Source organism: Schistocerca cancellata, chromosome 1 (assembly GCF_023864275.1).
Source record: "Schistocerca cancellata isolate TAMUIC-IGC-003103 chromosome 1, iqSchCanc2.1, whole genome shotgun sequence".
Lineage (NCBI taxonomy): Eukaryota > Metazoa > Arthropoda > Insecta > Orthoptera > Acrididae > Schistocerca > Schistocerca cancellata.
In genome coordinates, this window is record NC_064626.1 from 1,171,621,228 (window position 1) to 1,171,639,746 (window position 18,519).

At 42.2% G+C, this 18,519-nt stretch overlaps 1 protein-coding gene across 1 annotated transcript in view; it reads left to right on the forward strand.

Moving 5' to 3' along the window:
* LOC126163396 (mite allergen Der f 3-like) overlaps positions 1–18,519 on the forward strand; it is a 109,059-nt gene that overhangs the window by 81,483 nt on the left and 9,057 nt on the right. The window contains exon 6 of the mRNA XM_049920173.1: positions 17,284–17,439. Within this exon, the coding sequence (XP_049776130.1) occupies positions 17,284–17,439 (156 nt within the window). The remainder of the gene's footprint in view (positions 1–17,283; positions 17,440–18,519) is intronic.

Genomic DNA, 18,519 nt, shown 5'->3' on the forward strand with positions numbered 1-18,519 from the left:
AAAATAAAGTACATACTGCTTAGTGATTTAACAAAGTGTGTGTAGACAATCTTTCTTCCATTTTAGTGTTCTAGTCTGCTATCTTCATCCTCCTTGTTCCATATAGACCAACAACAAAAAAAAAAAATATGCACCTCACTTATTTTACCTTTTATACACCATAACTCCAATCAACTTCATATAATCTCAATACCTCCATAATACCTCTTCAATACGTCGATACATATAAACCTTATTGCCAGTATCATTTCACTTCCATAACAACTCTTTCCTCTAGTCAGTCTCCTCGATCGAGTACAGATAAAATCCTAATGCAAACCTCCTCATCCCATACAATCCGAAGACACACTGTCAACACACAACCTCTGTGTAATCCATCTGACCAAAATCTTCTACTCATTATGAATTATAAACAAAGAATGCATACATGACCTCTAACAGACTTAGTTCGAATAACTCTCAGTAATTAAGTACGATTACGGAGTGTGAATGATCCTAATATTTCACAGTGTGTACACCACTTCAAGAATTATGGCAAACAGAAGCAAACATGTGGAGTATTTCTTGTGTCAAGTGTCACTTCCTATTTCAATTGCTCACAAAAAAATACAGTGTAATAACTGTGTTGGTATGTCATGTCGTTAGCTTCCTTCCTATTGGCATACATTTATACAGCTTTCATAAAACCTCCAGCTCATGTGACTTCTATGATGTTTCTTGTACTAAAGTCGCTCGTCGAATTACTGCAGTTCATTTTCTTATGTTAAAATATAAAGCACTGAGCGTAAGCAAAACAAGCAACAGCGAGTAAATATACCAGTAGTGAACAGAATGTCAACAAGTGGATGCAGCACAATTCCTATAACGAGGCTTCGCCAAGCGAACAATCCGTAACCCATACCACAGCGTAACCCACACTCCATGTCCGTACACTGTACATCAGCATTGCTATATACCAAATTAAAGTATAGTTATGACAACAAGCAGAAATGTGTAAATGTGCAATCCATACGCATAGCAGTAAACATATATCTTACGTACTAAACAGGTCATTAGCATCGTATCTTAATAAGTAAACATGAAGGCGCAAGCAGATAAATCACAAAGTATAACTTACATACCTAACCACATCAGCACAATTAATCAGGTGACAATTATAATTTAAATAAATAGGCACAGCAGGCACATAATTAAAAAATATGACATCAGTGAAAAAGCAGTGCAGCCAAGCGATGCATAATATACACAAGTTACAACTCAGTTCATTAATAATCATTGTCAAATCAGTTAACGTACGCAAGCACGTCGCTTCACAAGCAAATTCATAGAACATGTAATTAGCACAAAGTATGAATCACGTAATCGCGAGCAGCAAATTACGTCTAAAGTACGTACCTAAGTGGAAATATGTTACCTGAAAAATAAACTCAATTAATAGTTACCTTTTTTTAGTTTATTAGTTTCTTCTTGGAAATTACATTCTTCCTGAAAATTTCTCGATAGCAAGTCGTCTTAACGTCGGAGACACATAGAATTTACCTGAAGTTCTTATATATCTTATAGAACCGTATCCTGAAAAATACTGAACGTTAGTAACATAATTTATCAAGTCATTATAGCTTTATACTGATTTTATTCGGAGAAAGACTGTGTATTTGTTTACGGCTGTAAGTGCATTCGCAATGAGCGCTCGACGTAGGAAGTGATTGTTTGCGGTCAACGACTGCCTTGTGCGGCGCGCAGACTTGACTGTTGCTTTGAGTATGTGCCGCCGCCAAAACACAGCGCGGTATCCTTGTACTCTCCGTGTGTTTACATACAACTGTTAGTTTCTCAAAAGTATGTCATTCTACAAAAATTTTTCAAAAGTATATCATTCCACAAAAATTTTAACGTTAGATATATGATGTATTCCCTTAGAGCGTCGTGATTTAAGAGTTTCTACTTCGACAGTGTTATCATGAATAATTTTGCGAATTCTATATGGACCGTTATAAAGCAGAAAAAATTTCCGACACAAGCCTTTTCCTTTGTGAGACAAACGATGAGCCTTAATTAACACCTTCTGACCAACTGACAAGATTTTTAAACGACCAGGACGCTTAGCTGATTTCTCTCTTCTAGCAGCCGCAGATGCAATATTTTGTAGAGCCAGGTTGACAACTTCAGAATGCCGCAGTTTCCATGTAGGCGGAAAAGGAACGATTTCAGAAATGAGATTTGTCGGTGCTTTGTTTTTTAATATCAGTATAGGTGGTAAAGAAGTTGAGTCGTTAGGAAGTTCATTCAGAATGTTTTGAAAAATATGAAGATACTGATCCCAAGTTCTGTGATTCTGATGACAATAAAGACGACACAATTTATTGATTTCCTTCATCCATCTCTCTGAAGCGTTAGATTGAGGGTGAAAAAGTGAAATGAAAATTGGTTTAATTTTACGACGCCGTAGAGTACGAACCCAAATTTTAGAACGAAACTGTGATCCATTATCTGATATAACCTTATCAACATGACCCACTTCTTTAAGAAAATGGTTAATGAAAGCATTAGATACAAAACCATTAGTAGATCGAACCACTGGACCGAACAAATCAACTGCAGCCATGTCCTTTAATTTTGCTGGAACGATAGGAAACAACGGTGCTTTGTGAGAAACTGTCGGCGGCTTAGCCTTTTGACATAATTTGCATTTGGCAAGAACAAATCGAATAGGTTTTTCCATATTATTGAAGTAGCAATTTTCTCATAATTTATGAAAGCATTTTCTGGGACCAAAGTGTGCATAACTGAAATGCGTATACCAAATCAGCTTATTAACCCACTCATCAGGAATACAAACTAACCAAACAGAGTTGTCGACCGATTTTCGTTTAAAAAGAATGTCATTGCGAACTAAATAATGCTGTCTAATCGCTACGCTTTCCTTTCTCTTCCACTTCTCCTTAATGTCCTTCCAAATTGGATCCTTATTTTGCTCCTTAGCAATGTCCTGGGGCGAAGGCGAAATAAAGTTCTCAAACGCAACACCTTGAATATACATCAAACAATAATTGTTTTCCTTGCAGTCCTCTTCAGCACTTTGTTTCAAACCCATAGGTGCACGTGATAAAGCATCAGCAACAATATTTGAAGAACCCTGTATGTAAACAATACTAAAGTCAAATTCCTGTAAGTACAACGCCCATCGTGACAATCTGCCATTAGTTAATTTTGTCGACATAAGAAACTCAAGAGCTCGATGATCGGTGTAAACCTTAGTATGTCTGCCAAACAAAAATGTGCGAAATTTTGTAAAAGCCCAAACAACAGCCAAAGCTTCAAGTTCCGTAATCGAATAATTCTTTTCTGATTTAGAGAGAACACGACTTCCAAATGCAATAGTCTTTTGTACTACAACCCCGTTTTCTTCTATCTCTTGAAATAAATGTGCACCTAGGCCTTTGTATGATGAGTCCGTCGCCAAACAAAAATCTTTAGATAAATCCGGGTGTGAAAGAAGTGGAGCAGCAACTAAAGCATCACGAAGTTGTTCAAATTCTGACTGAGCTTCCTCATCCCAACACCAATTAGATTTCTTTCCAGATAGTTCACATAAACGAGGTGTGGCCAAATTGTCCAATCTAACAAAGCGTCTAAGAAAATTACAGACACCAAGGAAACTACGAAGATCACGTTTTGTGGTAGGAACAGCATAATTACGAATAGCGTCTAGTTTCTCTGGATCCGGAAGAATATCTTCTGTAGAAATAATGTGACCGAGAAATTTCACCTGAGAACGACCAAATTCAGATTTTTCCAAGTTTACTGTAATGCCAACTCTTGCAAAGATACGTAGTAATGAATCCAAAATTTTGTTGTGCTCACTCCAAGAACGTTTAGCAATAAGAATATCGTCAACATATGAAGTAATATTGTCACGAAGATGAACAGGTAAAATTTCGTTTAAACTACGAATGAATGCTGCTGAAGATAAAGTAAGTCCAAACGCTAATTTCCGAAATCACTTTTGGGTAAAATAGTCATATCCGATTATTTTTTACACGCTCTCTAGATAGATTGATATTCGAAGAATTGTTTTCATAGATGCAAAGAATAGTAAAAGAGTAGGCAGCGGTACAGAAAACTAAAAGGGAAATAGCACCACTACAGCTCGGGGCCCTATGCTCGCTACGGCACATATTCACTTAGAGTAGTGAATCCCCTGAGGACTTTAATAGCTGCACATAAATTTCAGTTTGTGACTTAGTGGCAAATTTGGCGGAAGTGCGTACGTAAATTGATCTAACCATGAACATGGATGTATGTCATTGTTAGAATTACGAAAGATCTTAAATTTCCGAACAGTTAAAAAGTGTTTATAGTCAAAGTTTTCGCCTCGTGACGACAAAGACCTACCGCGTCTGTCCCAGTCCGAATGTCGATTATTGTCAAGTTCGCGCGCCTGGCGCTCTCTTGTTGCATCCCGTAAATGAAATAAATTACTTTCTTCAAACCCCTCTGCTATCTGTGATTCCAAATTTCTTTTGCTGTGTTTTCCTACAATTTCGCCTTCGATTTGTTTGACTTGCTTTCGTAATGCCTCAACTTCCCTTTTAACGCGTTCATTAAATTCTCCCTGATTTTCAACATGCTTATTTATGTTCTGGTACTCTTCGGTTTCTGCAAATGGCAATGGAGTTGTATCATCTGAATCTGTGTCCCCATTTAAACTAAGATTTGACAATTTATCTGAAATCTCCTCCACTCTTTCCGATAAGTTTACGTCTTCCGTAAGTGTCTCGACTCGGGTTTCGGTATTGTCACATTTAGTAGTTAACTGTTCACACTGTTGCGTTAAGTTATTTATTCTGTCATTTTGTACGGATTCCTCGGTTCTTAGAATTATTTCTTCCTTATCGTGTGCACGATGTAAATTTAACTCTGAAAAATTTTGTACTATCACGCGATCTCTTTCTTCCTGTTCTCTATCCTGTTCCCTATGTCTAATCTCTACTGCAACTAATCTATTATTGTGAGCATTCAAAATCGGTTGTACTTCTTCTCTGATTTCTTTCTTTAATTCCTCTTTCATATTTTTGAAACATGTCCCTATTCGTGAATCTAACCGTGTTTCCAAAGTTCCCATCTCTGTTTTTAATTCAGATCCAAACCGTGTTTCCATTGTTCCCATTTGTGACCCCAGTGAGTCTAACCGTGTTTCCATTGTTCCCATCTGTGTTTTAATTGTCCCTATCTCTGTTTTTAATTCAGATCGCAAAGTTCCCATCTGTGATCCCAAAGGTAATATAGCATCCATCAACTGCTCCATGTTAGCCGGTTCGAAATTCTTTTCGCCCCTAACATTTCCCGCAAAACTAACTTCCTTCTGCATAGCCATAACGCTATCTGTGTTCGATAATATTTCAGAATCTTCTATCGTTAATCTCGTATTCTGTGAATTTTCTGATTGAGAAAATTTTTGAAATGGTTCCGGACTATTTTCCCGACTTATTAAATTGTTTTGCACTTCATTATTCATCATACTGTTCTCCTGTGTTGGCGAGTTCGCCATGTTAACAATTTCGTCATTTTCACTATCCATCATTTTTGCCTTCTTCATCGATCGCGTAATCATTTACAAAACATACAAAGCTCGTCACTATATGAAAATTACACACAATGACACTTTATCATCAACAATATCATTCACACGGAATGTTTCCCTCAAACACGATTAATGAACAATTGAAATAATTGCATTAAATCGTCAAACGCGTATACAAGACAATAAAAATTAAATTTTGAAAAATACCATTAAAAGAATGTCAATTACCAAATCTACACATGCAAAATAGACTACAATTACTAAACTACAAATTACTACAACAATACTACTGTCTACTATTTTTACAATCAGAAGAATTCCAAGGGACGATCCGAAGCAGCGGTCGCCACGTGCATGGTGGCTTAGTTAAATAAAAAAAAATGCAAATATTTTTAGTAGCTGTAAGTCCGATTACGCAAGTCTCGTAAACGGCTGGCCCTGACTAGTTTTTGTACGCAATCTGACTGCATGGAACAACAAAGAATGAAATGAAAATTTTCGTTAATACAATTAATTAATTAAGTCCCCAGCAACTATAAAACCTACGAAACAACAAACACAAGTGTAGCTGTTCTGTATGTGGTAGTATGACTCAACGCACATCTGGCACGGTTCTTCTTCAACAAGACAAGAATTTTTAAATAGCAATTATACTGACGTGATAAAAGAAAATTAGAAATACTATAATTGCGCAAGAAAACCAGAATTACACTCTAATACAAGAACACACGCCAGATGCTTTGTTGACCGAACCTGTAATGACACATTATTCAGGTCACTGAAAGAATAAAAGAAAATACCTCCATATATATTGACGAAATGCACTCTGACCATTACAATATCTCCATTAGAACAACATCTGCTATCTCTCCCATCAAACCACTGCATAAAACATGGAACAACACTCTCCACTACCACATCTCACTCTGACTTCACGACAAGCAGTGTCCACCACAACTTCTCGGTAAGAACTGCTTGCCGCTACGTCTCAATAAGCACTGCCAGTGGAGGCGGCGGAACAATACTCTCTGGCGCGATTTCTGGCGCTGTGGCTCAGTGTAGCCACCTTTCAACGTCTCCATTTGTCGACTCAGGGATGGAGACGTATTTGCATGATCCGTTACAGCCATGGGGATAAGATGCCTGTCATCTCGACTGCTAGTGATACGAGGCCGTTGGGATCCAGCACGGCGTTCCGTATTACCCTCCTGAACCCCGCGATTCCATATTCTGCTAACAGTCATTGTATCTCGACCAACGCGAGCAGCAATGTTGCGATACGATAAACCGCAATCGCGATAGGCTACAATCCGACATTTATCAAAGTCGGAAACGTGATAGTACGCATTTCTCCTCCTTACACGAGGCATCACAGCAACGTTTCACCAGGCGACGCCGGTCAACTTCTGTTTGTGTATGAGAAATCTGTTGGAAACTTCCCTCACGTAGGTGTCGCCACCGGCGCCAAGCTTTTGTGAATGCTCTGAAAAGCTAATCATTTGCATATCACAGCATCTTCTTCCTGTCGGTTAAATTTCGCGTCTGTAGCATGTCATCTTCATGGTGTAGCAATTTTAATGGCCAGTAGTGTAGTTCTAAGTTCTAGGGGGCTAATGACCTCAGATGTTAAGTCCCATAGTGCTCAGAGCCATTTGAATCAAGCACAATGCTGGTGCACGCACAAGTGTTATGAAGCACACCATGCATGGCGCCTTAATTAAATAAATTTTATTATGCAAATAATTTTACTGTCTGTACGGTTACGCTGTCTCGTAACCGGTTGGCCCTGACTAGTAATAGTACGCAATCTGGACTGCATAGAATAACAACAAAGAATGAAACAAAACTTCCGTTAACACAATTAATTAATTAAGTCCCCAGCAACTATAAAACCTACAAAACAACAAAACACAAATGTAACTGTTCTGTGTGTGGAAGTGTGATTCAACGTACGCATCTGGCACGGTACTTCCTCAATAAGACAAGATATTTTAGATACCATTTAGACTGAATTAATTAAATAAAACTGAAATACTATAATTGCACATAGAAACCCGAATTAGGGTCTAATACATGAACACGAGCCAGATGCTTTGTTGACTGAACCTGTGACCAAGAGGCATTATTGTTCAAGACATTGAAATAATTAAAAAAAGGAATTTTTTTACCTTCATATATATTGACGAAAAGCACATTACAGCATCCCTAATCCAATAACATCTGGTGTCTAGCCCATCAAAACAATATGACAACATCTGAACAAACACTTTCCATGGGAATTTCTCAACAACGACACGCTACTGCAACATCTCCACAAGCACTCTCTACCACCGCTTCTCGACAAGAAGTCTCCACTTACCACCGCTTCTGAACAACTACTGCCTGTGGAGGCGGCTGAATAATACTCTCTGGTGCAATCTCTGGCGCTGTGACTCAGTGTAGCCACCTTTCAACCATTCACCGTACCTTGTTGAACATGGAGCTCTGCAGCAGACTACCCCACATGTTCACATGTTGACCCAACGATATCGTCAATTACGAATGCAGTGGGCACAGGTCCGTCGGGATTCGACCGTCGATCAATGGGAACGTGTCGGCTCTCCGGGTGAATCACACTTTTGCTACACTAGGTTGATGGTCGTCTCCACAAACGCCGTCATCGAGATGAACGGCGGCTCGGAACATGGAGCGCGCCACGCACTAAGGCTGTTGGGAGTAGGATTATGCTACGTGAGACATTCTCCTGCGCTTGCATTGGACCTGTGGTGGTAATCGAAGACACGATGACGGCTGCGAACCATCTGCATCCGTTCATGCTTGATGTCTCCCCCAACGACGATGTTATCTTCCAATAGGATAATTGTCCGTGTCCTAGAGGCAGAACCATGCTACAGTGGTTTGAGGAGTATAATAGTGAAGTCACTTTGATGTCTTGGAGACCAAATTTGCTTGATGTAAATCCTATGGAATCCACTTGGGTCGCTATCTGGCACCATCACCGCGTACAGAAGTCAGGGGCGGGTTATTTGCGCGAATTACATGGCCTGTGCGAAGACATCCAATGCCACATACCTCCAAAAACCTGCTAACCAACTGTGGTATTCCTGATACGCAGAATCAGTGATGTATTTCGTTCCAAAGACGGACAAACAAGCCATTAAGGAGGTGGTCATAATCTTTTGGCTCATCACTGTATGTGACCCCTATCGATGAACAGCGAAAACTTTGCTCTCTGTGCAGTAGTATTCTAACTGTGGGTCCATCGTGTATTTTTGCTTCAACGGGCGTGGGAAACCGCCGGAAAACCGCAGTCAGGCTGGCCAGTACGCCAGCCACGAGGCTGAGTGCACCCCGAAAAATAGCAACAGCGCATGGCGGCCCGGATGGTCACCCACCCAAGTGCCGACCACGCCCGACAGCGCTAAACTTCGGTTATCTGACGGGAATAGGTGTATCCACTGCGGCAAGGCCGTTGTCCCCAATTATTTAGTGGATGCATTCCAGTATCTGTCTTCTTCCTACACAGCTTTCACCGTCCAGTACCGTGAAAGATGTTCTCTGATGTCTTAACAGATGTCCTACCACCCAGTACCTCCTTCTTGTCAGACTTTTGCATATATTCCTTTCCTCGCCGATTCTGCGAAGAACCACCTGATTCCTTACATTATAATCCCAGCAAATTTTCAACATTGTTGTGTAGCACCCCATTTCAAATGCTTCGATTCTGTTCTGTTCCGGTTTTCCTACAGTCCGTGTTTCACTAGCATACAATGGAGTGCTCCAAACGTAAATTCTCAGAAATTTATTACTCAGTCGTTAGGGAATACAATATTCCGCGATCCACATTTTCAAGAGTGTGCCATAGCACCAAATTTCAGGCGTTATCTCTGACTACGGATAACGCAGTGGTCGAAACTTCCTGGCAGATTAAAACTGTGTGCCGGACCGAGACTCGAACTCGGGGCCTTTGCCTCTCGCGGGCAAGTGCTCTACCAACTGAGCAACCCAAGCACGACTCACGCCCCGTCCTCACAGCTTTACTTCTGCCAGTACCTCGTCTCCTAAAGCTGTGGGGACGGGGCGTGAGTCGTGCTTGGGTAGCTAAGTTGGTAGAGCACTTGCCCGCGAAAGGCAAAGGTCCCGAGTTCGAGTCTCGGTCCGGCACCCAGTATTAATCTGCCAGGAAGTTTCATATCAGCGCACACTCCGCTGCAGAGTGAAAATCTCTTTCTGGAAACGCAATGGTCGACGGCCTTCACTGAACGACCTAGAGCAGCGGCGTTTGCATAGAGTTGTGAGTGCTAACACACAAGCAGCACTGTGTGAAATAACCGCAGAAATCAATGTGGGATGTACGACGAACGTATCCGTTTGGGCAGTGCAGCGAAATCTGGTATTAATGGACTATGGCAGCAGACGAGCGGCGAGAGAGCCTTCGCTAACATATATGAAGATGGTACCTGTTCTTTCGGACATGTCCGAAAGAACAGATACCATCTTCATATATTTAAGGCTAACCAGCGATTGACCTTCTTCTTCTGTGCTGGATGCACACGCATTGCTCGAACTCTAACGGGACTCGGTAAGATGGTCTGCCGCGAGTAATGAGTGTAATGGGCAGGAGCACTACGAATGTAGTGTGTGGGCATTAAGTTGGAAATGTGGGTCTCACGAGGAGCGTGCAAGGGATAAATCCCTGCAGTCGCACTATCCTCTGTGCCCTCGGTGGCTCAGATGGGTAGAGCTTCTAAACAGGAGATCCCGGGTTCGAGTCCCAATCGGGGCACACATTTTCAACTGTCTCCGTTGATGTGTATCAACGCCTATCCTCAGATTAGGGTCTTTATTTAATTATCATTCCTTCGCTAACAGTACGACATCGCCAGCAGCGCCTCTCCTGGGCACAAGACCACATAGATTTGACCCTGGACGACTGGAAAGTTGTGGCCCAGTCAGGTGAATCATGATATCGGTTAGCAAGAGCTTTCAAGTGTGGCCCAAACCCCACGAAGCCGTGGACCCAAATTATGAATAAAGTACTGTGCAAGCTGTTAGTGGTTTCATAATGGTGTAGTCTTTTTTGTATGAAATGGACTACGTGCTCTTATCCAACTGAATTCATAACTGCCTGTAAATGGCTATTTTCAGCTACAATGCACCATGTCACCGGACTGCAACATTTTGGACATGTCGAGCGAATGGTTTGGCCACTCAGATCGCCCGACCTGAATCCCATCGCACATTTGTTGTTGTTGTTGTTGTTCTTGTTGTGGTCTTCAGTCCTGAGACTGGTTTGATGCAGCTCTCCATGCTACTCTATCCTGTGCAAGCTTCTTCATCTCCCAATAACTATTGCAACCTACATCCTTCTGTATCTGTTTAGTTTATTCATTTCTTGATCTCCCTCTACGGTTTTTACCCTCCACGTTGCCCTCCAATACCAAATTGGTGATCCCTTGATGCCTCAGAACATGTCCTACCAACTGATCCCATCTTCTAGTCAAGTTGAGCCACAAACTTCTGTTCTCCCCAATCCTATTCAATATCACCTCATTAGTTATATGATCTACCCATCTAATCTTCAGCATTCTTCTGTAGCACCACATTTCGAAAGCTTCTATTCTCTTCTTGTCCAAACTAGTTATCGTCCATGCTTCACTTCCATACATGGCTACACTCCATACAAACACTTTCAGAAACGACTTACTGACACTTAAATCTATACTCGATGTTAACAAATTTCTCTTCTTCCGAAAAGCTTTCGTTGCCATTGCCTGTCTACATTTTATACCCTCTCTACTTCGATCATCATCAGTTATTTTGCTCCCCAAATAGCAAAACTCCTTTACTACTTTAAGTGTCTCATTTCCTAACCTAATTCCCTCACCATCACCCGACTTAATTCAAACATTTATGGGACATAATGGAGAGGTCAGTTCGTACCCAAAACCCTGCACCAGTAACATTTTCGGAATTATGGACGGCTGTAGAGGCAACGCGGCTCGGTATTTCTGCAGTGGACTTTCAAGGACTTGGTGAGTACATGCCACGTCAAGCTGCTCCACTACGCTGGCACAGTGTTAGGAGGTATCCCATGTGAGGTACTGCAGTGAATCGATTGCAGGTGAGAATCGTTTTAACACATCTTTCACTTCTGCTCTTGACTGAGTTGATGCGAAACGTACGTTCGGGAAATGAGGGAAGGTTATTTTCAACGTTTTAAAGTCAGCTGACGTTTATCTATCTCTTACGAAGTCACACATCACGTCAACCAAGGCGCACACTTATTTAAACATTTCAAAACGCTTCACAGGTGAAATGGTTGTAAAAAATCACAGGAAACCAGTGTATGCCATCATTCGCTAATTCCAAAATGCAACCAGCAGTCGCCGGCCGGTGTGCCCGTGCGGTTAAAGGCGCTTCAGTATGGAACCGCGTGACCGCTACGGTCGCAGGTTCGAATCCTGCCTCGGGCATGGATGTGTGTGATGTCCTTAGGTTAGTTAGGTTTAATTAGTTCTAAGTTCTAGGGGACTGATGACCACAGATGTTAAGTCCCATAGTGCTCAGAGCCATTTGAACCAACCAGCAGTCCAGCTCACACAGTGGCTGTGCGTACCGAGTTAAGAGAGTGTGGGTACAATGGTCGCGCAGTTTCTCATACGTCACACATCTCTGTAGCCAGTCTTAAGCGACACTTGAGGTGCTGGAAAGAGTGACGCCACTGGACAGTGGATGACTGGGAACGCGTCACCTGGAGTGATCATTCACCCTACGCCCTGTGGCAATCCGATGGCAGGCGCTGGGTTTTGCGAGCGCCTCGGAAACGTTACGTGCCATCATGTGAAGTGCCGAAAGTGAAGCGCAGAGGAAGTGGCGTTGTGGTGTGTGTGTGTGTGTAGGGGGGTGGGGGGGTGGGGTGGGGGGGTATTACTATGTGGCCTTCTTATCACGCCCAAGAAAACACTAAAAGCGGAAGGGCATGAAAACTTGTTTTGTAAATAAAACCGCCTTTCCTTGCTGCAACTTAATTTATTTTTCCCAGACGCATTCCGTCTTTTTCTTACTCTAAGGCATCTTCAGTGGCATCTAGAATGATGCAGTTTTGTTATTTTTGGATTATCAAACAGTTAACGTCGCGTTTTTTTTTAATGAAAATTGGTAATCACTTGCAGATTCTTGGCATCCGCGTTTCCTCTCATCTGGTCTGGAGGTCGCAGTACCCTTCATTTCCGAAACGTAAGCACAATTTTGTATTCCGAACTTTTTTATTTCACGCTGTTCACCATGTTTTCCTTCTTCTTTGTGCTGCACTATTATTCTTTTGTCACAAGTTATAGCCATTTGTTCGAACATTGTGCTTTTAAAGGCGTAATTCTTGTGAGTTCATTATGTGTTTTTCCTCCTGTTTGGTTTGTTTACCTACATGTTGCCAAACTAACGAAGTATATGTTTAAAGCGAACGCCTAATCCTTATGTTTATATTTGTGTGTGTGTGTGTGTGTGCGTGTGTGTGTGTGTGTGTGTGTGTGTGTGAGAGAGAGAGAGAGAGAGAGAGAGAGAGTGAGCTGAAGAGCACACGCACACACACACACACACACACACACACACACACACACACACACACACACACGTACATATATATATATATATATATATATATATATATATATATATATGTGTGTGTGTGTGTGTGTGTGTGTGTGTGTGTGTGTGTGTGTGTGTGTGGTTGAAAGCTTTGGTGATCAGCTGATTTGAGTTTGGTTTAAATATTCTGTGGAGGGGTTCAAGGACAAGTGAGTGAAAAGGTTTTCGGTCTTATTATTATTACTACGATAATAATCCTCGTTTGGAGTGTCATTCTATTATTTTATCTATTAGTGTAAACAATGAATTGTTCGGCCTGTGTACGTGATCATTTAACAGCAGAAAGGAAAACCCTGTTGAATGATCAAGTACAGCTGCCAAACAATTCACTGTTTACACTAACAGGTAAAATAATAGAATTAAATTCCAAAAGAGAATAATCATAATATCACCGAACACTTTTTCACTCACTTGTCCACGAACCCCTCCACATAACATTTAAATCAAAACTCAAATCAACTGGTCACCAAGCAAACAAACTGGATGAGAACACATTTTACAACATTGTGTAATGCATCCAGTATAACAACAGTGCGGAGAAGATATGGTTTGTATCAGTATGACAACGTGTACTGTATAAAAAGGCATTATTGAGACAATGGTTTGTAGACAATAACTTTCTTGAATTAGACTGGCCTATCCAGAGTCTCGGCTTGAACACAATGGAGCATTTTTAGGATGAGTCGCAACTTCGACTTCCTCCAAACCCCAGCGACCATCACTACGTTCTCTGGTTTGAGCTTTTGAGGAAGAATGGGCCGCCGTTCCTCGACATACATTCGGCACCTCGTTGAGAGTGTACTCTGCAGCATTCAAGCCGTCACAAAGGTGAAAGGTCGACACACCGCATTTTAATATCCTCTAAGAAGTGTTCTGGAGTGCATGTCTCTGATATTTATTTCACGGTAATATCTTTTGTGTTTCATAAAGAGTATTTTTTCAGTTTTACTCATCTCTTCGGAGTGAAACTGTTTTTGAGTGTGAGTGTTCGATAGCTGTGAACCATGAATTTTACTTTCAAAACCTTTTGTTAAGAATTTACTTTATTTACTAGCGATTCATCAAGAACATTAACACATTTAATCACACTATGTGAACATGGAGGTAGTTGCCAATTGGTAACTGATGAAACAAATTAAACAAAATTTTTTTAATAAATGGAAATTATATTCCTAAAAGCCTTTTTTTTTTTAAACAGATTTAAAATTATAATCAGAAAGCACCCTGTAAATATCAAGTTACAATTTATTCAGAGGCAGAAATAACAATTTTTTTTTTGATAGTATGAGCTTTCGGGCTGAGAACCTTGCCGCTCCCTTTTAAAACGGCCGTAGTCACGACCGCTCACAGTAACATCTGAAAGACTACACTGGTGCAAATCTGCAACACATCTGATTACTTTAAACTAAAAATTTTAACAACTCACAGAAACACATGAACTATGCACCCCGTAAGAGGGATGGAAATGGTACAAAACACTCACATTAAAAATTATTTGCCACCGAAAGTGCAACGTGTTTTTAAAGTTCAAAAATGTTCAAATGTGTGAAATCTTATGGGACTTAACTGCTAAGGTCATCAGTCCCTAAGCTTACACACTACATAACCTAAATTATTCTAAGGACAAACACACACACCCATTCCCGAGGGAGGACTCGAACCTCCGCGGGGACCAGCCGCACAGTCCATGACTGCAGCGCCTGAGACCGCTCTGCTAATCCCGCGCGGCTGTTTTTAAAGAACTCTTATGGTGGAAGGGTGGCGAATAAAAACCCATGAAATGCAGTCTTACATAAAATGTACAAACATGTTCTATATTACACATATACCGCCTCTCAAGATGATAGGCAAGATAAAACATATTCCAGGAATTCGGTCTTTACACCTTAAGCAATAAATTCGTTAATACTAAATCCGACAAACATGACAGAGGCAGCTATTAACGTACGGCAGATCGACAAACAGACAGAGAGACACTAGCTGCCTAAGAAATGCGGACGGGAGACAGACGAGCAAGATGGGGACGAGAGACTGACCAAGAGAACAAGTAGAATTTAACAAGTTAATGAAACAACATATCTCGAATCACTTAACTTCTATTCAATTGCGATGTCTGGCGAAGACCTGGCGCAGCACACCCAAAACGCTCTCCCGAACTGTCCGCTGCCAGATGCTTCAACGGACGCAGGAAGGCGCGCGGATCTCCCGTCTCACGGCGTCGCAGCTCGCACTGGCCAGACCGATGTCGTAGGTTGGCTCCTGTTGCTCTCGTGTCGGCCGCGAAGTCACTACCCCTCGCTATACGGCGCGGCCCACTGGACTGCAGTGGCGACCTCACAAGCGCCGACGCTCAAGACGGACAAGCAATCTTGTGTCCCAGTGCGCGACCGACCAACCGATCGATCCAACCGCCAATGCCCATTGCCTGAACAAACTCGAGCAGACCGGCGACCTAACATATATTAGCACTCCGGACGACAAACAGACACTGACTGCCGCACAAATGCGAGCGAGAGACCAGCAACCGGTGACGAGTGATTGACCCAGACTCACTCCGACTGAACAACTGCCTATACTCGCCGAGACTCCAGACTGACTCCTGGAGAGTGTTTTTTTTTTTCTTTATTGATTTTCAATTCCCCCCGAAGGGGGCGGGCTGGCAGCAGCTTACTACGCTGCTCTACAGCCTACAGACTTTTTTTTAAAAAAAAGGAAGAAGAAAGAAACAAGGAAAAACAGGCGATAAAATGGTGATTTAAAGTGTAAAATGGCGTAAAAATGCGGAAAGTTAAAACAGAAAGCAAAAGGGGTTGGCAATGTTGATAAAATACACAGGAATCAGACAAGTAACATAGTAGACACACAATTAAAAAACATGGCGACAGTCTGGTGTCTGTTCACAAGAGATAAAAAAATCACACCCAGCGACAGTATGATGGCTGTTCGCTACACTTCCCAAAAGACACAACACGGAACACTCACTGGAAAAACACACCGTAAAACACTGCACGAAAATGGCGGCACAAATATGGCACTCTCGATCCAAAGGCAGATGGGCGACAGTATGATGGCTGTTCGCTACACTTCCAAAAGACACAACACGGAACACTCACTGGAAAAACACACCGTAAAACACTGCACGAAAATGGCGGCACAAATATGGCACTCCCGATCCAAAGGCAGATGGGGGGGGGGGGGCGACCTGGAGGAGTGAGAAAAACAAGGAGGGAGGAGAGGAAAAAACGAAAAGGGGGGGGGGAACCAAGGAGGGAGAGGACTAATAAAGGGGGAGAAGGGCAGACGCGAGAGGGAATGAGAGGAGGCAGAGGAGGGAGATGTAAAAGGACTCGGGGGAGAGAAGGGGGCAAAGAGAGGGGAGGTGGGGAAGAAAGAGGATGGAAGGGGGGGGAGAGGGAGCCCGGGAAAAGGACAGAGGAAAGGAGGGGGAGTGAGGATCAGAGTTGATAGGAGGGATAAATGGAGGGAGAGAGGGCATCATCCGGGAGGTAGAGTTGATGGAAGCCACCTTGGGAAAGGAGATGTAGGGTGTAGAGATGGAGGGTAGGGGGGACACAACGGTGAAGACGTGGCAGGGGGCGGGGATCGGAGAGGAGAGGAGCAAACAGGGGGTGAGGGGGTTCAAGACGGCGGGAGGTGTAGAGGATGCGGATATGTTCGAGGAATAGGAGCAGATGGGGGAAAGGAATGAGATCATAGAGGATCCGCGTGGGGGACGGGAGGCGTATACGGAAGGCGAGGCGGAGTGCATGACGCTCAAGGATCTGGAGGGACTTATAGAATTTGGGGGGTCCTGGAGAGCTTATAGCGCCCCTTAAATGCACGTGAACAGGCAACCTTTCCCGCTTTCCACCAGAGAGAGACACCAAAGCTGTGACTGCCACAGCGGCGCCACCGCCAGAGACGGAGGGCGACTGCTTCACACTACGCGCTGCGGCACGCTCTTCAAAACAGCAAATTTTACCTTGGCTCAAGCTGTAAACAGTTTCATTGTAGTTTTGGGACGCTCTAACGAGAAGTAACACATCTTTCAGTTCGGTGGAAGCTCTCCGGCTGAGCTGCAGAAAGTGGACATCGTGGTGTGGAACCAGGAGCTGTGCTCGTCTCTCTTCTGGGACGGCTTCGAGTACCCGGTCTACCCCACCATGATCTGCGCAGCTGGCGTCGAGCAGCAAGCTGGCTCCTGCAATGTGAGTGTGTACAGATGTTAGTGTGCAGACGTTGCCTAAACGTAGGTTAAGTTTCTACATTTCGGGGTGTACTGGGCAAGGTCAGTTAAGGGGGTAGACATCAAATGGGCCGACTTGGAGGAGGAGACGCACCGCAGGAAAATTTAATTTCCACTGTCTATACTTCTACAAATAAATTCATAAAACTTTGTCAGCAAGACCAGGAAGGATTCAGGATTCACACTCGTAACAGTGGAAGTTCAAAACCATAACAAAATAAATTTTTTACTTGTGAATCTTCATCATTTTTTCATTTGATATTGGCTGCATTTGTTACTATAGGTACACTTTTCTTCATAAGTAAGTGAGATACTTCGATAAATTTTGGACAGCATGCAAACCATACTTACAGGTGTATGAAACACTAGAATTTTCCAAATCTATTAAATAAAATAGGCCTATTCCCTTTCCCTTCCCCTTAATTATTGAGCGTGTTGCATCAGCCACAAGGGAGTCACTCTGTGCGAGCGTTGACCTCTGTGATTACGCAGCCGCTTATCGCTCTGTTTACAAACAGAGTATAAAATTTGAGTTTTTCTAACCATAAAGTTTAAAATGTAACAGCTCATTCATTTTTTCATAATTAAATAAATTCTAGAGTTTCGCACACCTGTAGGTATGTTTTGTATGCTGTGCAAAATTCATTGAAGAATCTCTCTTACTTATGAAGAATAGTGTACCTATAGCAACAAATGCAGTCAGCACTAAGTGAAAAAATGATGAAAGTTGACATGTTAAAAATTATTTTATTATGTTTTTTAACTTCCACTGCTATGAGTGTGAATCCTGAATCCTTCCTGGTCATGCTGACAAGGTTTCATGAAATTATTTGTACAAGTGTAGACAGTGGAAATTAAAATGTCCTGTGGTACCTCTCTTGCTCCAAGTCGGCCCGTTTGATGTCCTTTCCTCCCTTAAATATGATGCAAAATCACAAAATTAGTCTGTATTTTTGAAAGTAAAAGAGTAAGTGTTAGGAAAAAATTGTAATTATTACAGAGTATTTAATTCCTAAAGTTATAAATGAAGACTAGAAAGAAT